Source organism: Taudactylus pleione, unplaced genomic scaffold (assembly GCF_031769625.1).
Source record: "Taudactylus pleione unplaced genomic scaffold, aTauple2 ptg000977l, whole genome shotgun sequence".
Lineage (NCBI taxonomy): Eukaryota > Metazoa > Chordata > Amphibia > Anura > Myobatrachidae > Taudactylus > Taudactylus pleione.
In genome coordinates, this window is record NW_028285378.1 from 195,395 (window position 1) to 223,102 (window position 27,708).

At 41.7% G+C, this 27,708-nt stretch overlaps 1 protein-coding gene across 1 annotated transcript in view; it reads right to left on the bottom strand.

The window, feature by feature from the left end:
- Positions 1 to 440: 440 nt before the first annotated feature.
- Positions 441 to 27,708, bottom strand: part of HSPBAP1 (HSPB1 associated protein 1) — a 170,011-nt gene continuing 142,743 nt past the window's right edge. Inside the window, exons 6-8 of the mRNA XM_088460746.1 lie at positions 27,608 to 27,691; positions 3,170 to 3,283; positions 441 to 1,198 (exon numbers count right to left, since the gene is read on the bottom strand). Of these exons, the coding sequence (XP_088316872.1) occupies positions 752 to 1,198; positions 3,170 to 3,283; positions 27,608 to 27,691 (645 nt within the window). The 3' untranslated portion in view covers positions 441 to 751. The remainder of the gene's footprint in view (positions 1,199 to 3,169; positions 3,284 to 27,607; positions 27,692 to 27,708) is intronic.

Genomic DNA, 27,708 nt, shown 5'->3' on the forward strand with positions numbered 1-27,708 from the left:
TAGTGACTGCCAATAGATGCACTGATGTACAGGGAATGGCTTATACTAATATTCGCATAAACCTGTAGACGTGACTGTGGCAAAAGACAAAAACAAATGCCGCTATGAATCAGGCCCATATTGACAGGTTGAGCTGACTCAAGGACACGTTTACAGATAAACTTAATTTTAAAATATAGGGAAGTGGGAGACATCAATCTGTTTAAATCCCCCAGTACATTAATTATCCTTGCAGGTTGACAGTATGTATAATATCAGGGGCAGAAGCTGCCTTCCGGAGAAAAAAAATAAATCTAAAGTTGGGGCTATATGCTTTAACTCATAGGGACCCTACCAAGGATTCCTCATCTGTGGTCCATGAGCCCACTGGAGTATCTCAGGCTGGTACAAGGAGTACCACAAAGTACCAAGTTTATCTTAAATCAATCATTTAATGCATAAGCAATTGTAATAATTCCAGAAAAATTATAAAAAAAATATCACAACATTATTAATGGCCAAAGGGGGAAGTTGGCAAATATTTGTAGACATAAGAAGATACTCTTCTATAGCACCATCAATGTGGAAGACCCTAAATTAGATATGTGGTATAAATGGACATATAAAAGGTGGGATATCCTCCCGAAAAAACTGCCCAGGATTACAGGGACACTTAGGTCTCACTGTCACCTTAGTTAGATGCTTAATATAATACATATTGCCAATACAAGATGTGAATAAAAATGTGTGAGTCTGGTGGCCATCACTGAGACTACTTGCAAGACCTCCCATTCAACAAGAGCTGAGCCACCAAGCTGACAACTTGAGGGTTCACCAAGCAGTCCAGCACCTCGTCGCTGGTTATGGAGTTTGATGTTCGTGCTCCTAAATTGGCATCTTCTGTGTCGCCATCTTTGTGCTCTTTTTTTACCAACCATGGCTGCGGCTCTTGTCTTACTGAAGTGTCATTAGTTTCTCTTGTAGTAAAATCAGTCAATGCAGGTAAAACAGCCACAAGATTTTGGCCAAACACACATCTGTCTGTGGACTGCTCTTGCCCAGGCTCCTGAAGCCTATCAATCTTGAACTTCTTCATTTCTGGCGTCTCTGGGCCATGGATGTTCATTCTCAGCTCATCTCCCACTCTCCTGTGTTCTCTGTAGGCAGAAACGGCTCTGTTTAAATACTGCAGGTTTGTTTCTTGAGAAGTCGCTTCATCCTGTAAAAAAGGAAAATATTGGATGGGTTAAGGCACAAGAGGGTTAATAAGTCAGGCTTCGCTGGCCTTGTATTATGCCTGAAAACTGCCTAGACTGCTTTTCACACAATATCTATATTCTTGCAGAGTTCAGTCTGTTGACTGTATCAGCATATTTTCTCCTTCAGGGGGCCAATTACCTCTCTCGCCCCTCCTCATCTAAGTTCTGTGTAATCAAACCTGGTGTGTTTTATGCTGATAAATCTTCTGTGATATATTTACATGAACAATTTCTGAAACAAAGTGGAGGACTATTACAGCCGGGACAAGATGATAAAACCTGGATATAAATAAATGGGTGGATCTTTTCAATAACAGTTTGTTGCCTACTTGCTGTTTACTATCAATACCGGATATAAAGCTATACTGTAGATATTACAGTGCAACTATGAAACCACGAGTAGCTGAATATGGTATTATACTAAAGTGAAAAGAAAATACAGGAAATACGTTGCCATGGACTTTCATCTAATTATACAGTATAACACAGCACACACATGCGTGAACACACAGACTTCACCAAACATACAGGGACACTTAGGTGTCTCACCACGCCTCAAGCCTCAGACCAGTAAATGACTCCTCCCCTTTCCTGCTACCAACCTGTCTCTACAAGGCCCAGGTCTCCTCGCTTCACTCACTAAATTGTTCCTTTTTGTCTTGCTATCATAACCCCTTCTGCTCCAGTGCCAGAAACCCAGTCTTAAGGTATGTAAGGCAGTCTTGCCGATAGAGGAACGACAGTACGATTACAACATTGTAATCGTACAGTTGTTCCTCACCCTGTAAGTGCGTACACTGAACGATATGTCGTTCAGTGTAGACACCCTCCCTCATCCCCAAATATGCACAATCTGTCATTATCAGCAGATTGATGAGCATGTTCAGGTGATGATTGATGTCGTAAACGACCAGTGGGAGCGCGACATTTTAATTCCTGAGTTGTGAACGATTAATGAGCAACTGAATGATAACGATACCATTATCGTTCAATCGCTCATTTTAAATGCCTAGTGGATACGCACCTTAAAATTACCAACTGTGAAATCTTGCTCTGGATAAAGCTACACCCTCCGCCACGATAACCTCTTTATCCTACTCTGGCTCACATCAAATTCTTCAAGTATTGTGCTGGCTATTTGGATCATACATTATGCAATCTAGCCTCCAGTCTAGAGCCCAGTTTTCATGCAATTTGAGTTTGTTTTTTTTATTACAAAATAGAAGTAAACAGAAGGGGGCCCAAAGTAGTATGTTGCTTAGGGTCCCATGGGTCCTTAATTAAGCTCTGAAGTTACAAAGTAAAATCTTGGTCTTTTTTTGGGTTTGTACTGTCCAATTTTGATAGATACAGTGAGCAAAGAGCTCTGTTCTATGGAATTGTTTCAAGTGGGCTAATGGATCTGGGAAATGGGACATGGTATTTACCAATGCAGTCTGGGTACACTACTTTTCAGTAAAGTATGGGCTAAGGGACCTGTGCTATGAGGTCTGTTCAGAACCAATGGGTACTGTGCAATGTGGTATGATGAAGTGGACACTGGGGACTATATAGTTGCCAAAAAGATCTGTACTGTGGCAAATATGCAATCTTGTCTGTGCAGTGGCAAAATGGGACGGTGTAGAAAAGAAGTAACAATGAGATTTTCACAATGTAACATTCCGCTTAATGCACAATAATGCCTGTACAAATTGGTCTATTCAGGTGTAAACACAGGGCAACTGGGTCTCTGCAATGTGTACAAGATAATGGGGTTTAAGTAAAAGTGTGCATGCAAAGAGTATGTGATTTGGGGCATTGGTAAAGGGCAATAGTGTCTATTCATAGGGGTCATGTTCAATGTCACTTCGCACCAGTCAAGTACAGGATCACTTATCTAGTACAGATGTAGTATAGAGCTTGTGCCTTCTCACTCAGTCCTATGCACTCACCTCAGTGGGGTTAAGCCAGTTGCTTGTGGCGCTGACTGAACTCTCTGCAGATTTGAACGCACTCACCACTATCCGTGTAATGGCTTCTTCCACACGAGCCTCATGATCTGAATCCTTTCATTAGAAATCAGAGAATTATTTTACTCCACTTTTACACAGAATCAAATTCTAATAAAATAGATAGAAGAAATTACAATTACTAGAGACTTCCAAATCTGATCTCTGCACCTTTAAGTGCTGTTGAGGACATTGTACAAATCACTGCAATGAATAAATTAGCTGGATTTGGAATACACAGGATGGATTTGTATTGCAGCTGCCGGGCTCATGGGTGAAAGTAACTCTGCATGTAAGTAGGTGACACAGCAACAGTAACAGCGAGGAATAGACCATGTCCAGGATATGACATTGTGTTGGGATCAGCTGGTTTACCAGATGGATAACGAGTCTGAGTATGACAAGCAAATAAACGTTGTATGACTGACATAGCGAGGATTTATAGGCTTAAACTGGCCATCAACTATACAATTCTGTCAGATATCTGTTCAATCTGGATGGTTGGAATGAAAACCTGGTAATGTATGTGATTAAATGACAATCATCCATTTGCTCACAAACACTGGAAAACAGTCAAAAATGGTTATTCAGACAAATTGGTTAAAACACACAAATGTAACCAATTTGAACAATTTTTTTTGTCCTTTTTTCAGTATTTAAAACCATATGACCAATTGTCATTTGCTCCCATACATTACCAGGTTTTCATTCCAACCAGCCAGATTGGGCAGATATCTGAGAGATAATTGTATAGTGGATGCCCAGCTTTATGCTTACTATGCTATTGAAAGAATGAACAACCAGATCTGTGCATATTACGGCAATTCACATGGAAAGTAATTCACAAGAGATCAGGTCATTGGCCATCACAGGTGCCCAGTACAGTGAGGATGGCCTATTACTATATAAACAAGCAGAAATCATCATTGATTAATCCTATTGATATACCGCTCATAAACAATCCAACCAAATTGTTACAATAAATACAATTGATGGACAAAACAACTGTGGGCCTACTGCAGCAGAGGATACAAGTCCTTTTGCCAAGCGCATCTTGCAGCTAGTCACACAGCACATGGTCCGGGAGCCACGAATACAACCACAGGCACAAATATCTACGCATTTCAGTGGCATATCCACTTGTGGCTGTAGGAACATAACTGGGCTGTATATGGGCATTCTCACATAGCAATGTTCGTTGAGTACGTGTCGAGAGAGTGGAGTATAGCTGTAATTATGGACTTCAGGTGTATTTTTAACACCTAGTGTAGGGCTAGAGCAAGTGCACACTGATGATGATGACAGGTATCAAAATAAGGGTACGGATAGGGGAGTTGTGAATAACTCTCCAATGCCGATGCAATATTGGCTGCTTGCATTCAACTCCACATCAGCCTCTGTGTGTCTTACCAGCATTTACTAGTGCTATAAGATGACAATGCTTGGACATTCATGTGAATAAAACAATATGTTTCTGTGGATGTATAGAAAGACATTATAAATGTAAGTAGTGGACACAAAACCTGCAAATGCCTGGTATATAAAGTCCCATTACGTGTAAATAAATAAGGGGCCCTGTGGCTGTCCTGTTATTTGCTTGTCTAGCCTGGAATATTGGAATCTGGATTGTTAGCCACTTCCATCTATTAGGGTAAGTCTTACACCCAGCTGAGCATAGATACAGGCAGAGAAGAATAGTAAGCAGAGATCCTTGTGGACGCCTTGCTTCAATATACATGTCTCTTGTTTACCAAGGTGTTTCCACTAACGTAACCTCTATCTATCGAGAGCTCTAATATAGACATTTAAATTCTGTACAGGGCATTTACTCTAAACACTTGTGAAAGTTCAGCGCTGGATTAATGATTTAACATTTACATAACCAATATCGTGCACCCTAACAAGGTTTTCTTGTTCTGAATCCCTGTAGAAAGCAATAGGTTGACCAGAAGCATTGCACAGATGAAGGTGCTGTGAATAACAATATATAATTCAATTCAAGTCCCTCCCTCCTCCATCTACACCTCTGACATTGATTGTCCTCTGAGCGTTATCAATCGCTGCTCCTGTTTAGTTTGGCATATTCACCGGTGCTTCAGTAACCTGCTGTCTGAGATATTCAAGATATGGAAAACAGGCAGGTGGGTTAACGCTTCATCTCCCAAGATATTATAGGGTGCCTAGGTACCAAAGCTGCATCATTACAGTATCTGACTCCAAAATGGTTAACTATGGAAAGACACAATCTCCAAACTGCATTTAATGATGCAAACACAGGGGTATGGAAAGGTCATTGAAATCCAATCCCCTATTTATTGTCAGTGAATTAAACCAGCGAACAAAGGTTCAGCATGCATGAGACTAATAGAGAAACCTCATTAAGAGCCTTTCATTTTTCTCCTTAGTCTATACCCTGTACGTGACCATGGTTCTTATAGTCATATTGAGTGACAGACCAACATGGCAAAACTACATAATATAAAGATATAAAACTTTGTGTGCAGTATGCTCATGACATGCTCACAATACACACCTGGAATCTGACCTTGGACAGCCAATGAGGAGGGAACAGTCAAAGTAAAGCCTGTGGCGCAGGGCATGGATTGACCCCCAAAGTCACAAATATCGGTGGTGCAGGGCACAGACAGACCACCAAAGTCACTAAGTTCTGTGGCACAGTGCATGGTCAGACACCCAAAGTCACTAATTCCTATGGCACAGGGCATGGACAGACACCCATAGTCACTAATTCCGTGGCACAGGGCATGGACAGACACCCATCTATTATATAAAAGCGAAAATTTGTCCTTCTGTCTTTCTATACAAATCCACAGTTTATAAGCCACAATCGTGTAATTTTAGATACGAGCGTATTAAAACACGGCGGAGGCAACTAAAAAATTAATTACTGTTAATTTTTAATTAATGAAAAACCACAATTTTTGCATAGCATTCGCCCTCTACAGGTCAGGTATAGAATTACAAAAGGATTTAGCTTTCTACTATTTTTTCATTTCTATCTTCCTTACTAAATCGAAATTAATTACTGTTACTTTTCAATTAATTAAAAACCACAATTTTTGCATAGCATTCGCCCTCTACAGGTCATATACGGAATTACAAAAGGATTTAACTTATCTACTATTTTTTCTTTCTATATTCTCTACTATATCAAAGCGAAAATTTGTCCTTCTGTACTTCTGTCTTTCTATACAAATCCACAGTTTACAAGCGAAGATCGTGACATTTTACATACGAGCGCATTAAAACACGGCAGAGGCAACTAAAAAATGTGTAAATCGAAATTTTTAATAATTTAAAACCACAATTTTTGCTGGACGCTCATTGTGGGGCCTCACAGCATATGGGTAGGGCCTCGGAGCAAGCGTTTTGTGTTGTCATGTCTTGTCATGATCTTAATGTTTATTATTGAAGAGAGCTTTAGCAGGCTTTGCTAGTATTCTCAGCTGTCTGACTATACCAAATTACGCAACAACATTGACTTCTTTCTTCCAACTGTGTCAAAATTATGACTTTGCAAGGAGCCTGCTGTACTGTGAGCTGACAAAATATTACACATGGAATGCTTCTCCCAAAGTTTTTCTGCGCAGAAAACAGGGAGTCGCTGTAGATGGTCATCCTGGTATCAGAGCAACAGAAGCTCTTGGCCATGTTTACACTGTACATCCTAAAAATGTTGAATGCTTCTATCTCCGAAGTTTGCTTTACACCGTTACAGGTCTTACTTCCTTCGAAGACCTTAGGACTGTTGATGGGGAAGTTTGTCACACTTTTCGTGATGCCTGTTTAAGGAGAGGTTGTTTGGAGGATGATGTGTAAACATTTTTAAAATCCTGGGCAACGCCAGGTACTCCAGCTAGTAGTCACTAATTCATGCGGCACAAGGCGCGGACAGGCACCCAAAGTCACTAATTCCTGTGGCACAGGGCATGGTCAGACACCCATAGTCACTAATTCATGCGGCACAGGGCACGGACAGACACCCATAGTCACTAATTCCTGCGGCACAGGGCACGGACAGACACCCATAGTCACTAATTCCTGTGGCACAGGGCACGGACAAACATCCACAGTCACTAAATCCTGTGGCACATGGTACGGACAGACACCCATAGTCACTAATTCTTGTGGCACAGGGCACGGACAGACACCCATAGTCACTAATTCCTGTGGCATAGGGCACGGACAGACACTCATAGTCACTAATTCCTGTGGCACAGTGCATGGACAGACCGCTAAAATCACTAAAACTGGTGGCATTTTCATTCCACATTCGCAATTATTTTATGCGCAATGTGCTGTTATAATAATATAAATAAATAGTATGCTCAGTTACATTCAGATAATTTTCACAATTTCAAGAATGTCACAAATATGAGCATTTGCAGATGTTCTATGTCACACATCCCCATCCTTTAATCTATTGCCTCTTTCTAGTGTTCAGATGTCAATAAAATCATCCTCCTAAATTCATCTCCCTTCAAGTCATTGTGGATTATTTAAATGAGGAGAACCAGTCAGTAGGCATATGGGCTGTGCTCATGGTTGGGACTTCTCTATTGAGGCAACTACCTCTCATGACACCTCCAAGAAACTAAAGAAGAAAACTCGTCTGTCCCCTGAAATAACTACAAATTCGATCTCAACCACCACGAACTAGTCTGACCAATTCTCACTTCACAGTGAGAATTTTTCCCATAAAACAGCGTATCGTACAATCCTATTGCCGAGTTTTTCACATGTGCAGAATACTACTATGCTCCAAGGTCTCTAATAATTTATCCTTTGGGATCTAGCCTTACCTGCAGATCACCCTTTCCTGCTTAAAATGCTACATGAGTCAGAGGGAAAATGCAGTCTTCATCCTCTGCATCTATTTCCATCTCCTTGTCACTCTGAGAAGTGAGGAATTATTGTGGGTATGGTATGGATAGGCAGGATGGGAGGGATGGAGTGATGGGGGTATGGAAAGGCAGTATGGAAGGTGATGGAGTGATCGTGAATATAGAGAGGCAGTATGAGAGGTGAGGAGTGATCGTGAATATAGAGGCAGTAAGAGAGGTTAGGTGTGATAGTGGGTATGGAGAGGCTGTATGAGAGGTGAGGAGTGATAGTGGATATAGAGAGGCAGTATGAGAGGTGAGGAGTGATAGTGGGTATGGAGAGGCTGTATGAGAAGTGAGGAATTATTGTGGGTATGATATGGATAGGCAGGATGGGAGGGATGGAGTGATGGGGGTATGGAAAGGCAGTATGAGGGATGAGGAGTGATAGTGGATATGGAGAGGCAGTATGAGAGGTGAGGAGTGATAGTGGGTATAGAGAGGCAGTATGAGAGGTGAGGAGTGATAGTGGGTATGGAGAGGCTGTATGAGAAGTGAGGAATTATTGTGGGTATGGTATGGATAGGCAGGATGGGAGGGATGGAGTGATCGGGGTATGGAAAGGCAGTATGGAAGGTGATGGAGTGATAGTGGATATAGAGAGGCATTCTGAAATGTGAGTAGTAATAGTGGATAGGAGAGGCAGTACGGGAGGTGAGGAGTATTAGTGGGTATGGAGAGGCAGTACGGGAGGTGAGGAGTATTAGTGGGTATGGAGAGGCAGTACGGGAGGTGAGGAGTAATAGTGGGTTTGGACAGGCAGTATGAGAGGTGAGGAGTGATAGTGGATATGGAGAGGCAGTATGAGGGGTGAGGAGTGATAGTGGATATGGAGAGGCAGTATGAGGGGTGATTAATGATATGGAGTATGGAGAGGCAGTATGAGGGGTGGAGTGATAGGGGGTATGGAAAGGCAGTATTGGAGGTGAGGAGCGACAGTGGATAAGGAGAGGCAGTAGGAGAGGTGGGGAATTATTGTGGATATGGAGAGGAGGTATGGGAAGGGTGGAATATTAGTGGGTATGGAGAGGCTGTATGGGAGGTGAGGAGTAATAGTGGGTATGGTGAGGAGGTATGGGAAAGGAGGAGTATTAGTGGGTATGGAGAGGCTGTATGGGAGGTGAGGAGTAATAGTGGATATGGTGAGGAGGTATGGGAAAGGAGGAGTATTAGTGGGTATGGAAAGGCAGTATGGGAGGTGAGGCGTGATATTGGGTATGGTGAGAATGTATGGGAGGTGAGGAGTAATAGATTGTATGGAGAGGCAGTATGAGAGGTGAGGAGTGATAGTGAATATGGCGAGGCAGTATGGAAGGTGAGAGGACTTAAAATGCTACATGAGTCAGAGGGAAAATGCAGTCTTCATCCTCTGCATCTATTTCCATCTCCTTGTCCTCTTCTGTTAGTACAATATGGTTGTGTGGGTGTATTAAATGATCTGTATTATGTTTTCATCTAAGTAAATTTACTTGGTCAACTTAGTAGTTAATATGGGTTAAAAATGTTAGTTTTCAGTAGATGATTCACAATTCTACCCGTCTCCACCTGACCTCCCCTCCCTCTTTAAAAACAGATATTTCTCGGCTCTCTACCATTTCAGTATGGATGACAGAGAAATATTTTTTTTTTTTTTACATCCCAAATTAAACTACTAAAATTCACAGCCAGACACTCTTCCTCAGTATCTAGAACAACAGAATTTCAGTCATGTAAGTGTCAGTAGTTCATATAAAGTGACAGTATTGGAGGTTAGCAGTAATTGTGTGTATGGATAGGCAGTATGAGAGGTGAGGAATAATAGTGGGGTATGACTAGGCAGAACGGGAGGTGAGGAGTGATAGACAATATAGAGAGGCAGTATGAGAGGTGAGGAGTGATCGTGAATATAGAAAGGAAGTAAGAGAGGTGAGGAGTGATAGTGGATATAGAGAGGCAGTATGAGAGGTGAGGAGTAATAGTGGGTATGGAGAGGCAGTATGAGAGGTGAGGAGTAATAGTGGGTATGGAGAGGCAGTATGAGAGGTGAGGAGTGATAGTGGGTATGGAGAGGCAGTATGAGAGGTGAGGAGTGATAGTGGATATAGAGAGGCAGTATGAGAGGTGAGGAGTGATAGAGGGTATAGAGAGGCAGTATGAGAGGTGAGGAGTGATAGTGGGTATGGAGAGGCTGTATGAGAAGTGAGGAATTATTGTGGGTATGGTATGGATAGGCAGGATGGGAGGGATGGAGTGATGGGGGTATGGAAAGGCAGTATGAGGGGTGAGGAGTGATAGTGGATATGGAGAGGCAGTATGAGAGGTGAGGAGTGATAGTGGGTATAGAGAGGCAGTATGAGAGGTGAGGAGTGATAGTGGGTATGGAGAGGCTGTATGAGAAGTGAGGAATTATTGTGGGTATGGTATGGATAGGCAGGATGGGAGGGATGGAGTGATGGGGGTATGGAAAGGCAGTATGAGGGGTGATAGTGGATATGGAGAGGCAGTATGAGAGGTGAGGAGTGATAGTGGGTATAGAGAGGCAGTATGAGAGGTGAGGAGTGATAGTGGGTATGGAGAGGCTGTATGAGAAGTGAGGAATTATTGTGGGTATGGTATGGATAGGCAGGATGGGAGGGATGGAGTGATGGGGGTATGGAAAGGCAGTATGGAAGGTGATGGAGTGATCGTGAATAGAGAGAGGCAGTATGAGAGGTGAGGAGTGATCGTGAATATAGAGGCAGTAAGAGAGGTTAGGAGTGATAGTGGGTATGGAGAGGCTGTATGAGAGGTGAGGAGTGATAGTGGATATAGAGAGGCAGTATGAGAGGTGAGGAGTGATAGTGGGTATGGAGAGGCTGTATGAGGAGTGAGGAATTATTGTGGGTATGATATGGATAGGCAGGATGGGAGGGATGGAGTGATGGGGGTATGGAAAGGCAGTATGAGGGATGAGGAGTGATAGTGGATATGGAGAGGCAGTATGAGAGGTGAGGAGTGATAGTGGGTATAGAGAGGCAGTATGAGAGGTGAGGAGTGATAGTGGGTATGGAGAGGCTGTATGAGAAGTGAGGAATTATTGTGGGTATGGTATGGATAGGCAGGATGGGAGGGATGGAGTGATGGGGGTATGGAAAGGCAGTATGGAAGGTGATGGAGTGATAGTGGATATAGAGAGGCATTCTGAAATGTGAGTAGTAATAGTGGATAGGAGAGGCAGTACGGGAGGTGAGGAGTATTAGTGGGTATGGAGAGGCAGTACGGGAGGTGAGGAGTATTAGTGGGTATGGAGAGGCAGTACGGGAGGTGAGGAGTAATAGTGGGTTTGGACAGGCAGTATGAGAGGTGAGGAGTGATAGTGGATATGGAGAGGCAGTATGAGGGGTGAGGAGTGATAGTGGATATGGAGAGGCAGTATGAGGGGTGATTAATGATATGGAGTATGGAGAGGCAGTATGAGGGGTGGAGTGATAGGGGGTATGGAAAGGCAGTATTGGAGGTGAGGAGCGACAGTGGATAAGGAGAGGCAGTAGGAGAGGTGGGGAATTATTGTGGATATGGAGAGGAGGTATGGGAAGGGTGGAATATTAGTGGGTATGGAGAGGCTGTATGGGAGGTGAGGAGTAATAGTGGGTATGGTGAGGAGGTATGGGAAAGGAGGAGTATTAGTGGGTATGGAGAGGCTGTATGGGAGGTGAGGAGTAATAGTGGATATGGTGAGGAGGTATGGGAAAGGAGGAGTATTAGTGGGTATGGAAAGGCAGTATGGGAGGTGAGGCGTGATATTGGGTATGGTGAGAATGTATGGGAGGTGAGGAGTAATAGATTGTATGGAGAGGCAGTATGAGAGGTGAGGAGTGATAGTGAATATGGCGAGGCAGTATGGAAGGTGAGAGGATTTATTTAAGAAGTGTCGTGTTGTAAAACCCTGTTAACGAGGACCACTTTCTTCCATGAAGTATTTCAATTATAACATGTATAGAGAAGAAAGAAAAGAAACAAACAATCGTGTAACCCTGTTTGATAAAAAAGGAATAAAGATAAAAGGCTTGCAGTGTATTACTTCAGACTAAATTCGCATTGCAAATTTAGGAAATATCACAGGAGTTTTACGAAAAATCCCTTGCAGGGACAGAGCTTGCGATAAAGCTCTGTCCCTGCGATTCCTGTCCACACACTTCTCCATGTATTTTTCTGAACATACAGGGAGAATGTGTCTGCGCATGCACCGCTGCCAGCTACCGCAACCCAGTATATAGGTCCGTCCCATGCATCCAGTCCCGTATGTATCTCAAAACTACAGCATGACTATATAGTTTTAAATTAGGTAAGTTAACCCCTCCATTAGCCCGGGTTTGTTGGAGCTTCAGCAAGCCAATTCGAGGGCGTTTGTTCTTCCAGATAAAGTTCCGAAATGTTTTATACAAAAACTTTTCATCCGCCTGTGAAAGCAGAATTGGCAACATCTGTAAGGGGTAGAGGAGTTGAGGGAAGGAAAACATTTTTAATAAATTAATCCTACCTAAAATGGACAACATAAGGTGACACCACCTGGACAGTTCACCCACCACCTCTCGAATAAGCTACCCAGTATTTTTTCACATTTTATGTTTAGTAAATCTGGCCAGATCACATTTCCCATTACAATTATGGGAAATGTGATCTGCTTACTAAAAATGTGTGATAATTAGGGTTTGGAGTAGAATTTTACGAATTCTACTCCAACGGCCCTTTAGTAAATTTATATAATACTAAAATAATGTAAAAAGGGTGTGAAAACACGCCTTTTCACTTTATTTTAGTAAAAATAATGTTAATAGGCCCCAAAGTCTCATAAAATATCCTCCTTGAATTATTCTAAATTTCCTCCAAATAGGTGAAGATAAAAATTAATGGAGATGCCCCCACATACAAAACTCACAGCCATCAACTTGTGATCAGATGTGTAGCAGTATCTTTAATAAGATGTTGCAGACCACCTTATATAGGAAATAATTCGGAGTTGCCCCCTATATTTCAAACTCACTGATTTCCCCTGGATATTAAGCACATCAAGGTATCTTGAATAGCAGCAACAGACCACCTTCTTATTCTGAGGACAGTCTGGAGTCCAGCAGAGGGAAATAGTTTTTTCACAGAACAGGTAGATGTCAGGTATATCAAACAAGTCCTTGTAAATAAAATGTCCCTCCTCTTAATAAGTAGGTACTTCAAAGTGTAGCCAGGTATCCCCCACCAACACGTTTCGACCCTCCAAGGGGTCTTTTTCAAGAGGAGAGTACATTTTACATTCAAAGAACCATACACAAAGAATACAAAAACTGTAACAGATATAATGGCGGAGTATTTGTGAAACTCGTTTGTACCAGATTATATAGGCAGCATAGATTTGCACACTAGAGGATACATATTTTTGAATCGGGTTGTATTTGCCTGATATTTAAAAGGGGGGGTGCTTTTACTAGCAAGTCATGACTAGTAATCTCGGAATCGGTATGTAATACCGCCGACCGCATGGCCGGCAGTTCGATTCCCGGCAGCGTCAGGCCGACAAAGAAACAGATCCCGGCAGCGGCAGCCCGACAGCGCTGGAAATCCTGATCGTCCCCAGGTAAGTATGAACTAATATAACCTACCTTCCTAACCCTAACCCTCCATTAGGGGTGCCTAACCCTAACCTCCCCCCCAAGTGCCTAACCCTAATCCCCCCTCTAAGTGCCGTCCAGGTCAGTGGTTCGTGTGTAGTGCGGTCCACACTACACAGTAACAAAATATATTGGCATAAGGGGCACTGTATAAGGAGCACTACTACTGGGGACATTGCAAAAGGGGCACTACTACAGTGTGCATTGCATGAGAGGCCCTACTACTAGGGGCATTGCAAAATGGGCTCTACAATAGGGGGCACTACTACTGGGGGCATTAAGGTGATTATGGAATGGAAAGGAACACTCCCAGAGTGACGAGAAATGGTGGTGTGTCATGTTGACATGCCCCCATTTTTCAAAGGCCATGCCCTTTGTGGCACGTGGCCACTCCCACTTTTTCGGCACATCCACATTGGGTGGGTGGCTCCATTTTTCATCTTACCCTGGGCTCCAAATACCCTAGTTACGCCACTAACTAATGCCCTTCATAGTAACGCTAAATAAATTAGTAGCGCTAATCCTCTGCTTAGTGGAGCTAAATAAATAACAATCAAAGCAAGTACACCAGCCTATATTTTGACGGTTAAGGCTGGTATCCACTACAAGATCTGAAAACAACTGCACGGTTACGACATTATAATCGTTCAGTCGTTTGTCAGTCTGTGATGAGTCTGCACTGAACGAGCAGTCGTACAGTGCAGGGTCATCAATCATCTGGAAACATGCTGAACCTGACGATATCGTCAGGTTGTCCAGCATGTTGGAAAGATGATAGATGTCTAAACGACCAGTGGGCACGCGCATCGCTGGTCGTTTTAGACAGTTTTGCAAACGATTTGCAAACGATTGAACAATCAAACGTTTGTTATCGTTCATAAAAATCGCTAACTGGATACCCCCTTTACAGTATGTGCAGTGACCAATATTGTCAATGTTGACATTTGGATTGTCTATATTTTGATTTGGTCAAAATGTTAACATCAACAATATAGACATGCATATATAGTCGATGTCGAGAATTTGACTGTCTATATTTTGATTTAGTCAAAACGTCGACATATCTATATTTTGAATGCAGGATAAATCGCTGTATGTAATTTACCATAACAGACTGATACTGAGCATCAGTATCGGTCGGTCACTTTAAATTATGTTGGAGGAATATGAAAACCATAGGATTTTACATATACAGGTTGAGTCTCCCATATCCAAAATGCTTGGGACCAGGGGTATTTTGGATAACGGAATATTCCGTATTTTGGAATAATTGCATACCATAATGAAATATCTTTTTTTTTTTTTTTATTCTGTTTTTTTATTAGAATAATAAAACAGTACAGCATCCATTCAAACTTGATAAAAAAAAACATTCTGTTTACACAGTATTATATCAAGTCTCAACACAGCGAGAAAAATTTACATTGCTATACATAACAATATGTAAATGAAGAAAAGAAGAACATTCAAATTAATATTCACATCAAATTTCTGAACTAAAGAACAGAAAAGGGTTAAGAAAAAGGGGTTAGGTGAGAGAAAAGAAAAGGGGGTTGTTTGACCTTAGAGGACACCATTATAAAAAATAAAAACTGTATATTCAATTACATAATAAATCAGTTTGCATCAACACAGGTAGAGATATAATTGGTATAAGTACTTGTTGATTTATATTCAAACCAAGGGTTCCAGGTTGACACAAAAACAGACCGTTTATCTATTGAAGATAGAAAAAGGTCCTCCATTAACATATAATACTCTAATCTAGAAAACCATGTCTTGCGAGTAGGAGGGACAGATGATCTCCAAAGAATGGGTATTGACGCTCGGCCAGCGTTACCTAAATGGCATAACAGAGATTTTTTATATTGTGACAACGGAGTGGGGAATGATTTAGCAACCAAAATGCTGGGTCTGTAGGGATCGGTATCGCAAGTATGTCATGGGAAGTTGCAATGACATCTTTCCAGAAGGGCTTTATAAGAGGACAGGACCACCATACATGTAGTAAAGATCCTACTGAGTCGAGGCATCTCCAACATTTAGCTGATACTGAAGGGTACATTGTGTGAAGTAACAAAGGATGTCTGTACCAGCGCATTGGTATCTTATATTGGGTCTCCCTGGTCTGAACACAGACAGAGCTGTTATGGGCTTTAAGGAATATGTTTTCCCAGTCTTTTTCTGTTAGATTTAAATTGAGATCTCTTTCCCAGGCCGAGATGTAGTGGGGAGGGGACTGGGAACCTTGGTGTTGTAATAATTTGTATATAGTGGATACTGTATGCGTAGGATTTGAAGGAGCCACGCAAATCTTTTCAAATTGTGTCATCTCCCTAGAGGCCATTGTGAGCCTGGACGCCGATTGGAGATAATGTCTGATATGTAAAAACTTCCAGAAATCTTTTTGTGGGATATTCCATTTAGTCCTAACATCTGAGAATTGTTTCACACCGTAGGAAGTCACCAGCTGACCGACTCTAAAGAGCCCTTCAATCCCCCAATCCGAGAAGTGCGATAGAGTCATACCAGGGGAAAAGTCAGCATTGGCTAAAAAAGAAGTTAGGGGCCGAATACAGATGAGATGTCGGGTATACGGCATAATGCCCCCCAAACCGAAAGAGTCGGAGTAATAGTCGGGTGAGAATGAGAAAGCTTTGGTAAAGTCGGAAGCCATGGGAAAATTTCAGGATATTGCCGAATGTATATTCCCTCCAATTCCACCCACTGCTTAACCTCCCGACTCCTGGTCCAATCCAACACCCTATTTAAATGAATAGCATGATAGTAATTTTTAACGTCAGGTAATTGAAACCCTCCTCTGCGAGTGGGTCGTGTTAGAATTACACGTTTGATCCTGGGTCTCTTACGGGACCAGATAAATTGTTGAATCAAAAGCTGTATGGAGCTGAACCAGGAGCCGGGAACACTTATTGGCAATGTCTGAAGGATATATAATAACTTAGGGAGAGTGTTCATTTTGACGACTCCCATCCTTCCCAGCCAAGAAAGTTGTTTAAAGTGCCATCTGCTAAAGTCTGCTCGTAATACTTTAAGGAGCGGGGTGTAATTTAACGAAACTAATAAAGATAAATTCCGAGGCAGTTTGATACCCAAATAAGTGATATGTGAATTCTGCCACTGAAAGGGGAAAGAGCGTTTTAACCCTACCATATGTGAGGGAGGAGTTGATATATTAAGGGCGCATGACTTGGACATATTAATTTTAAAATCTGATAGTGTACTATATAAGTCAAATTCCCGCATCAGGTGCGGAAGGGATGCCTCAGGATGCGAGACCAGTGCCAAGATGTCATCTGCGAACATAGCTAATTTGTACTCTACGTCACCCATCCATAGGCCGGAAATTTGTTGATTGGCTCTGATTGATCTAGCTAGCGCTTCTATGCAAAGAACAAAAATCAGTGGCGACAGTGGGCAGCCCTGTCTCGTCCCATTACTTATTGAAAAGGGATCAGAAAGAGAACCGTTGAAACGAACCCTAGCAGTTGGCATGCTATATAGAGCCAAGATCCTGTGCAATGCTTGAGAGCCAAGCCCGATATGCTCCAACACAGACCTCATAAAATGCCAACTCACCCTGTCAAATGCCTTCTCGGCATCGGTGGAAAGCATAATAGTGGGAATCTGACTACTGGAAGCTAAATGGATTAGATTGAGTACTTTAGTGGTGTTATCCTTCGCCTCTCGGCCAAGGACAAATCCCACTTGGTCACTATGTATCAGTGAGGGGAGCAGGCCATTCAGTCTATTTGCCAGTAATTTTGCAAATAATTTCAGATCTACGTTTAAGAGGGAAATAGGTCTGTAATTGGAGCATACCAAAAGATCCGTACCCTGCTTAGGGATTACAGTTATGTGCGCTTCCAAGGACTGGGGGTAAAAATGAGTTTCCGCTGAAATACAGTTAAAAGCTTGCAGAAGTCTGGGAGCCAAAATATCTTTGAATGTTTTGTAGTAGATTATGGTGTATCCATCTGGACCAGGGCTCTTGCCCGATGGCATAGATGAGATGGTATGTTCCAGTTCTTGAAGGGTGAAGGACCTTTCAAGTGCATCACGATCAGAAAGCGAAAGAGTGGGGTATGTTACATTTGCCAAGTATTCTTTGGCACTTAGTAAGCAGGAAGCAGGGTCTGCTGCGTTACGGGCTTTATCCAAATTATATAAGGTTGTGTAATATTTTTTAAAACAAGAAGCTATTTCAGGGGTCTTAAAATGCAGGATACCAGCCTCATCTTTCATGGAGCTAATAAATGAATTCGCCCTCTGAGACCGAAGCGCCTGAGCAAGCAAGCGTCCCGGTTTATTTCCCCACTGATAATATCTACGCTTACATCTACGGAGAGAGAGTTGGGCGCTATCAGAGAGTAGACTCTTTAACTAAGTTCTGGGTCAGCTCGGCATACTTTGGCCCGGACAGTGTAGATTTATGTGAGGATTCTAAAGAATGAATCAGCTGCAAAAGATTTGCTATGTGTTGAATTTTTTGTTTTTCATATGGGATCCAAGCTGAATAATTTTGCCTCGCAATACACACTTATAAGCTTCCCATAAGGTAATTTTAGAGACATCATCAGTGTCATTAGTGGAAAAGTAATCAATCAGGGTTTTGTTGATTTCATCTCTACAAGTAATATCCTGCAGTAAAGATTCATTCAGACGCCAGGTCCACTGACTAGGAGATTGAGTCGACAGGGTCATTGATATGTGGGCGTGGTCCGACCAAGTAATTGAGCCAATTGAGGCATCTAAAAGGAGCGGGAGGTGTTTGTGACTTAGAAACAAATAATCTAGCCATGTATACGTGTTGTGGGGATGAGAATAAAATGAATAGTCTCGGCCTGAAGGGTGAGAGATCCTCCATGTATCAGCCAACTGAAGGTCGTGGAACAGTTTCCTGACCCTACTATATTTCTGTTGGGAATATCTGGGGGCTTTAGTCGAGATATCGAGAGTTGGGTCGAGAGTTCAATTAAGGTCTCCCCCAAGACTGTAATCCCGGAACATAGAGATTCAAGCTTCGGAAGGTGAGATTGAAAAAAGAGGTTAGGTCCTGATTAGGGGCGTAAACCATAATGAAAGTATAGGGTTGGTTATAAATTTTACAATTTATTAGGAGTATCCTACCCGGGACTGGTTTGTGGACTGAAGTTATAGAAATGTGAAGATTTTTTGAAAATAAGATCGCTACTCCCTTGGTTTTGCTATCTGGGGTGTTACAATAATATGCAAGTGGGTATCGATAATCGGTTAGGGAGGGGCTGTGTGCCGAAATTTTAAAATGAGTCTCCTGTATCAGTGCAACATCTCATAGGGATCTTAGCAGAGTAGATCTTTTCTCAGGTGTGTTGAGGCCTCGGGCATTAATCGAGTGTATTTTAATTGTACTTGGGGAGGTCATGTAATTCGTAAAAATACAAGACAAACATCAGTCCTCAAAATGGTCAAAAGAGAAAAAAAAACAAATAAAAACAATTACATTTAAAAAGAAACAAAGTGAAACATGAGAGATAAAGAAATTGCAAAAAGAGGGTTAAACCCGCAGTGGAGAAACTGGCACTCTGAGGAACCAGAAATCCAATAGGCATTTGAGCCAAGGGCGGGTGTGGAGGTAGGCAGTCACCGCACGGGACATAATAGGTAATTATACAATAATGTCGCAAGAAGACATAACATATAAATGTCTAACATTAGTTGTTGAATTATAAGAAAAAACACACCTAGTTTCAAAAATATCTAAAATGGTATCCTAATGGATCATCAGAAAAAGAAAAAAAAGAGGAAAAATACCAATTTCAAACTATCCATTACTTTAAATATGCAAAAGACCAAACTAGTAAATAAGGCAAACATTTGGCAGGCAATAAAATCTACAAGTAGATGGATCTCACCCGTTCTTGACGGAGGAGGAATCGAGACCGAGAGCAAAGCAGTTCAATCAGGTGGCATCTTCAGACAGTGAAGGTGACGAAGTGTGTGGTCTCCTCCTGGAGCCATGAACTTCTTGCCAAGGAGGGTTGTTCTCGGGTCTTTGAGGTAATTGTAGATCAGGCAGGTCGAACTCCCAATTAGGGACATTAAGCTTTGGTATTCCAAGTCCAGAACAAAATGAAGGCAGATCAGCATACGAGGTTAAAGAATGTGTTTTTCCAGCCAAAGATACTTGGAGGTTAAAGGGGAAGCCCCATCTATATTTCAGTTGGTGCTTGCGGAGTTCATCAGTGATAGGTTTAAGGGATTTACGCTGCTGAAGCATATGCCAGGATAAATCTTGGAATATTTGGATCCCCGCTCCATTGAAGTCGATTCCGTCTAATTGTCGTGCTTTGCGCATAAGTTCATCTTTCTGTGAGTAGTAGTGTAGACGACATATGACATCACGAGGGCGGTCAGCTTGGAGACCTCTTGGTTTTAAGGCTCGATGAGCTCTATCAAAATTAATAAGCTCATTCGGATCATTCCCCAGAATTCCGTTGAATATCTTGGTGAGTGCATCTATCAGACCTGATTGGGGGACTTCTTCCGGGAGACCTCTAATACGAACGTTGTTTCTCCTGCCTCTATTATCGAGATCGGATTTCTTTTGTTTGGGCAGAAATTACGTCTTTCAAGGATTTCAAGTAAGCGTCCGTGGATTCTTGGTAGTTTTCTAGAGCTGTGACTCGATCCGAAATCTGCGATATGTCTTTCCGGACAATAGCATGTTCCTGCCGGATGGTATCTTGGAGATCCTGTTTTGTGGGTAAGGTCTTCATGAAAGACATGATGTCCTGGAGATCCGTGTCCTTCCCAGAGGATGTCTGGGGTTGGTCTTCCTGGAGTAGGGACATTGTAGGGGTTGACGATGAGGAAAGGGAGTTGGACGTTGCTGGATCCACCTTAACCCTGGTCGGAGTAGTATGAAGAAATGGTCTCAGATCTGCCTGAGAATGGGGCCCTTTCGGTAGAGGTGTATTGCCTTTTTGAGATGTTTTTTTTATTTTTGACCATAATGTAGCATGAAACGAAGATCAGTAAATAGTAGAATAGGTCACAGTAAGCGACACCAGTTTGCAGACATGTTATATAGATAAAGATCCCGCATATGGTGACTCCCTGCGGCCTGGCATCACATCAACATTAAATCACATCGAGTAGCAAACCAAAGAACAGCTATGTGGTCTCCCAGCTGTCTCACACAGGAGGAATGTATGCAGTAGATACATTTTATAGCTTTGTGGTAGCAAAGGATGCAAGAGTAATAAATTACATGTATACTGCTATATCTCCCAGAGAAGGGTTAGTAGAGTGTCAATCAAGCATTATCTGACACAGTCAGGTGATACCACTGGACCAATACACTCTCACCCATGTGGTGAAACAGCCAAGTAAACACAGGGATATGGTGAAAGGGCTGTAGGGCTGACTGATAGGGAGCACTCTCTCTGGAAAGATGGTCACGATGGTGCGTGTCACGTGGACCGCGAGGTGCCACCGGGCTTTATGAGTAATAAAGGCCCAGGGTGTATGGGGAGACTGGGCCGCGTATCCGGGCTGCGACGATGTGGTCTCTTCACCCCCTCTGTTCAGCGACATTTGCACTAGCCACTCAGGATATGCGGCAGCCGTAGGTAACACCGCTAGGTGGGCGGGTACATCAGCTTTCAACCCTAGAGAAGCGGAAGAGGCAGAGGGGAGAAGGGCTGCAAGCAGCCGTGAGCACCGCTTCCGAGGTTGTGGATGGGGCCGCCTCACCGTGGTCACGCTGGAGGACTCCCACGCCGCGAACTTTATCAGCGGCTACAGCGGGACCAGCCGGTCGGGCAGAGAGGAGGTCAGTGGGCTCCGGCCAGGGGCAGGGTAATGTGCAGCGATGAGTCGAGTTGTGCAGCCGGGGATAGCTTGGTCACGCAGGCTCGCCCGGTCACTATAGTACTCAAGGCCGGGGATTTCAGGGGACGGACAGGCCCCAATCCGCGGAGACGGAGGAGCCGTCTCCCGATTCCGCAGCAGTGGCCTCTTTTGACAGTGGGTGAAGGGCCGGCAGAAAGTGGTCTCTAATAAGGCCCAGGTGAGCTCATTTTCCTCTCCTATGAAGTTTCAGCCAGGAGCCGAAGGAGGCACGTCTGTCCTTGATGGCTGCCAGGCCACATCCCATAATGAAATATCTAATGCAAAGTTTGTGTACAGCAATGAAATTCATTTATGTTTCATATACACCTTATACACAAAGCCTGAGGGTAATTTTATACAATATTTTTAATAATTTGTGCCTTAGACAAAGTTTGTGTACATTGAACCATCAAAAATCAAAGGTTTCATTATCTCAGGCATGCCAAAATAATTCCGTATTTCGGAATATTTGGATATGGGAGACTCAACGTGTGTGTGTGTGTGTGTGTGTGTGTGTGTGTGTGTGTGTGTGTGTGTATATATATATATATATATATACACACACACACACATATATATATATATATATATATGTACATTACATACACACAAAGTGCCTTGCAAAAGTATTCACCCCCCCCTAGGCTTTTTACCTTTTCTATTACAGTACAACCTGTAATTTATTTATTTTTTTAATCTGAATTTTATGCGATGGATCTGTACAAAATAGTCTAATTTGGTGAAGTGAAATGGAAATATATAAAAGAATCTTTATAAATAGAATTCTGAAAATTGGCATGTGCATATGTAATCACTCCCTTTGCTATGAAGCACCTCAAAAGTTCTGGGGCAACCAATTACCTTCAGAAGTCACATAATTAGTGAACTTAAGTCCACCTGTGTGAAATCTAAGTGCCACATGACCTGTCAGTATAAACACACCTTTTCTGAAAGGCCCTAGAGGCTGCAACACCACTAAGCAAGAGGCATCACACCATGAACACCAAGGAACTCTCCAAACAAGTCAGGGACAAAGTTGTTAAGTACAAATCTGGGTTGGGTTTTAAAAAAAAATATCCAAATCTTTGATGATCCCCCGGAACACCATCAAATCCATCATCATCAAATGGAAAGAACATGGTACCACAACAAACCTGCCAAGAGAGGGCCGCCCACCAAAACACACAGCCCGGGGAAGGAGGGCATTAATCACAGAGGCAGCTCCTTGAAGGAGCTGCAGAGTTCCACAGCAGAGACTGATGTATCTGTGCATGTGACCACAATAAGCCGTACACTCCATAGAGCTGGGCTTTATGGAAGAGTGGCCAGAAAAAAGCCATTACTTAGTGATAAAAATAAGAAGACACGATTTGAGTTTGCCTCCCCAAATGTATGGAGGAAGGTGCTCTGGTCAGGTGAGACTAAAATTGAACTTTTCGGCCACCAAGTAAAACGCTATGTGTGGCGCAAACCCAACACATCCCATCACCCCAAGAACACCATCCCACAGTGAAACATGGTGGTGGCAGCATCATGCTGTGGGGATGTTTTTCAGCAGATGGGGCTGGGAAACTGATTCGAGTCGAGGGAAAGATGGATGGTGGTAAATACAGGGATATTCTTGAGGAAAACCTGTTTCAGTCTGCCTGTGATTTGAGACTGGGACGGAGGTTCACCTTCCAGCAGGACAATGACCCGAAGCATACTGCTTAAGCAACACTCGAGTGGTTTAAGGGGAAACATTTAAATGTGTTGGAATGGCCTAGTCAAAGCCCAGATCTCAATCCAATTGAGAATCTGTGGTCAGCCTTGAAGATTGCTGTTCACAAGCGGAAACCATACAACATGAAGGAGCTGGAGCAGTTTTGCCTTGAGGACTGGGCAAAAATCCCAGGGGCAAGATGTGGCAATCTCATATAGACTTATTCAAAGCGACTTGCAGCTGTAATTGCTGCAAAAGGTGGCTCGACAAGTACTTGTTGAGTTTCCCATATCCAAATATTCCGAAATACAGAACATTCCGAAATGCGGAATTTTTTGGGGCATGACTGAGATAATGAAACCTTTGATTTTTTGATGGTTCAATGTACACAAACTTTGTCTAAGGCACAAATTATTAAAAATATTGTATATAATTACCTTCAGGCTGTGTGTATAAGGTATATATATGAAACATAAATGAATTTCATTTGTGTACACAAACTTTGTTTGAACCACAAAATTGAATATATTGTATAAAATTACAAGCAGGCTGTGTGTATAAGGTGTATATACCACATAAATGCATTCTGTGTTTATATTTGGGTCCTATTCCCAAGATACTTCATTATGGTATGCAATTATTCCAAAATACGGAATATTACATTATCCAAAATACCCCTGGTCCCAAGCATTTTGGATATTGGAGACTCAACCTGTACTGACTTCAGGGGGGTGAATAGTTATGCACGCTGAAGTTTTCTGTTATGTTGTCCTAAATGTTGTTTGATTCACAATATAAAAAAAACAAAACTCCACAGTTGTAGGCATGTCCTGTGAATGAAATGAGGCACACCTTCAAACAATCCATTTTAATTCCAGGTTGTGAGGCAACAAAACATGAAAAATGCAAAGGAGGTGTGAATACTTTTGCAAGGCACTGTATATATATATATATATATATATATATATATATATGCCTATACGATTTAACACCTCCTTAATCAATATTAACAGACGTGTTTAAACACATAGAATGACATTTATAGACATCAAATTAATATTCAGTTAGTATTGCAGTTAGATGGTGCCAGTAACAATTTAGTTAACTGCACATATATTGGTTTACCCTGCATTCAAAATACAGGCATGTCGTAATTTTGAACAACTCAAAATACAGACAGTCAAAATGTCGACATTGACAATATAAGTAACTGCAGATACTATATCCTGTAGTCAAAATATAGTGAGGTGTGCATGCTGTGATTGTCATTTATTTAGCGCAACTAAGCAGGGTATTAGCACCACTATAAAGGGCATTAGCGGTTGCAGCAATTACGGCTGCAGCAAATTAATGTATGCGGCTGGGGAACTACACATGCCAGCATACCCTGCCACAGTTTAAACAGGCCCTAACTGCAGCACTACTGTGATGGGTATTAGCAGCTGCGGCAATTGCAACAATTAGTGTAAGCTGCTGTGGAACTACACCTGCCAGCATGTCCTGTTCCAACAGTTTCATTGCAATTAGCATTACAATGGAGCGTAGAATCATCTGAGCTGCTAATTGTAATGAGTCTGACATGACAGGTTCACTGTTTACTGGTCACCATTAGTTCTTATTTTAGATATGTTGACATTTTGACTGGGTCTACATATTGGTTGTTGATCTTATGATTTATCTAACTTTTCACTATGTCTCTATATTTGTACCGTCAACAGTAATTTTTTCACTGTGTACATTTTGACATTGTGATCATCGACCTTATATCCCTGTCGACATTTTGGTTTTCGACCCTTTCACCATGTTGACAGTTGATATTTTGTTGTCGACCTTTTGATTGTCTAAGTTTTGACTATATCCCTTATAAAGACAGTAATATGCCTCAACATCTTATAAGATATAGGATGTTGGAGGGAATGGTTTACCAATAATAGCAGGCTTCAAAAAGTATTGGGAACAGTGGCAGATTTTACCTCGGGGCTGCGGAACACTAGCTCCCCAGTAAAATCCACTACACGCAGGGCTGCCTAGCAGTCTCATTGGAAGCACTCCCTGCTGATCACAGCCAGACAGGCAGAATTTTCTCCCCCTGGGACTGCCAGTGCGGACTGCAATAGCAAAGAGAGTGTTTCCCATGGGAAGCCATTCCCCTCTATTATGGCAGAGCTATCTGGCTTCTAGCGGCTGCAGCTAAAGCAGCCCCTAAGAGCCAGCCTGTCTGCCAAGAAGCTCCGGGCTTAAGCCATGCCCCCTTATTTAGGCTCCGCCCCTCACATTCACCTGACTTAAGCCCAACCTCCCGGTGACATCAGCTGTCTATCACCGGGATGGCAGGGAGAAGAAGGCTGCATATACTGCAGTGCAGCCGATGATGTGCAGACCCCCTGGCCAGACAGGTAAGGAGCAGACGCTGATTGTGAATATCAAAATATTATGGAAAGCTAACATTTCTTATATTTAACATCAAGGAAATTAAATGGTCAAACATTTATACATTATTTTAATAAATTCATGCTTGGATAATTAAATTAGTATCAAAATGGTGTCAAACATGACAGTCTTTCCAATCATAGAAATAAGGGATAATCGGTTTCAAAATAAAAAGGAATTTAAAACAAATTATAGTAAAGGATCAATATAATGTCAAAAACCCTAAGTTCTTTAGTGTGGACATTAAATTATATCTTCTCCCATTATTTTGACTTATTTTTAGTTTCCATGGCCCTATTATAAATGCAGCATGTGGAATTACCCACCCATGGTAACTTATACCCTTATGTTTTTACTGAATATTTACAGAAAATATAAAAATAACTGAGGCTCACAATAACTGTATGCTGTCACCTTATTGGAAGGATTGATTTGAAGGTTATATGGCTAATGAGCATGGAGTGGTGTTGGAACATCCAGGATACTGAACACAATTTTATCTGCTGTTTATTGTGAGAGTGACAGAGCTGTGTGACAGGTTTATATAAGAAGAGGAATAACGTTATTACCTATATATAAATGGTTATTACCATCATGCCTGTGTTTCTTCTATCATAAAATGAAGGACTGTTAAGTTGTATTGATTGTGGTAAATTATTCTTGGTGAGCAGACTCAGCCTTACTAATTGGAATAATCTGTCAGGTCTAATAAGTATTCTGAGAGTCGATCCTTAAACTCTGGACTTGTGTTATACAACAGAATACACAACAGTCTGGAAAAGAACATACATATGGTGTACATAATTGAAAAGTCAGGTCTCCATTTATTATCAGTAAAAACTCAGGTCTCCATTTATTATCAGTCAGTGGTGGTGTCATTATATATTATTATTAGTGAGTGGTGATGTCACTACATATTATCAGTAAGTGGTGATGTCATCATTTATTATCAGTATGTAGTGAAGTCAGGATTTATGGTCAGTGAGTAGTGTTGTCCTAACTTATTATCTGTGGGCAGTGATGTCCTAATAAATTATAAAGAAGTAGTAATTTCACCATTTATTATCAGTGAGTGGTGGTGTCATTATATATTATTATTAGTGAGTGGTGATGTCACCATTTATCATCAGTAAGTGGTGATGCCATCATTTATTATCAGAGAGTAGTGATGTTATGATTTATTAGTGAGTAGTGATGCCATTGTTTATTAATAGTGAGTAGTAACATCACCATTTATTATCAGTGAGTGGTGGTGTCATTATATATTATTATTAGTGAGTGGCGATGTCACCATTTATCATCAGTAAGTGGTGATGCCATCATTTATTATCAGAGAGTAGTGATGTTATGATTTATTAGTGAGTAGTGATGCCATTGTTTATTAATAGTGAGTAGTAACTTCACCATTTATTATCAGTGCATAGTGATATCCTAATTTGTTATCAGTGAGTAGTAATATCATTGTTTATTATCAGTGAATATTACTAAACATAATAATATATATCTATAAACACTTAAAAAAATGCAAGTAAAACTATATAAACAGTTACCAGTCTCTCACATTTCTGTGTCATTTACAGCAACTTGAGTGTTATACAGAATATCACACACTCCCCTTTAGGTAAATAATTCCAGTATAAATCAGGTTGGATTTCTGTGACCTATATAAAATGAATAACGCCCTGTGCCTTTATATGTTACAGTATATTAGAAGTTTGAGGCGTTAAGTTAATCGACACAGTACATTATTCCATAGATAATCTAGAGTGCAGGAACAGTTATTGTATTATGCAGGCACTTATAAACCTCTACTAGAAGAATCAATTACCAGCTCAATCCAAGAGTTGACACTAACTGTGATATCATCAATGGACTCCACATAATGCCACCAGAGACGAGGGACAAGAAGGACCTGCAAGGAACAAGGAA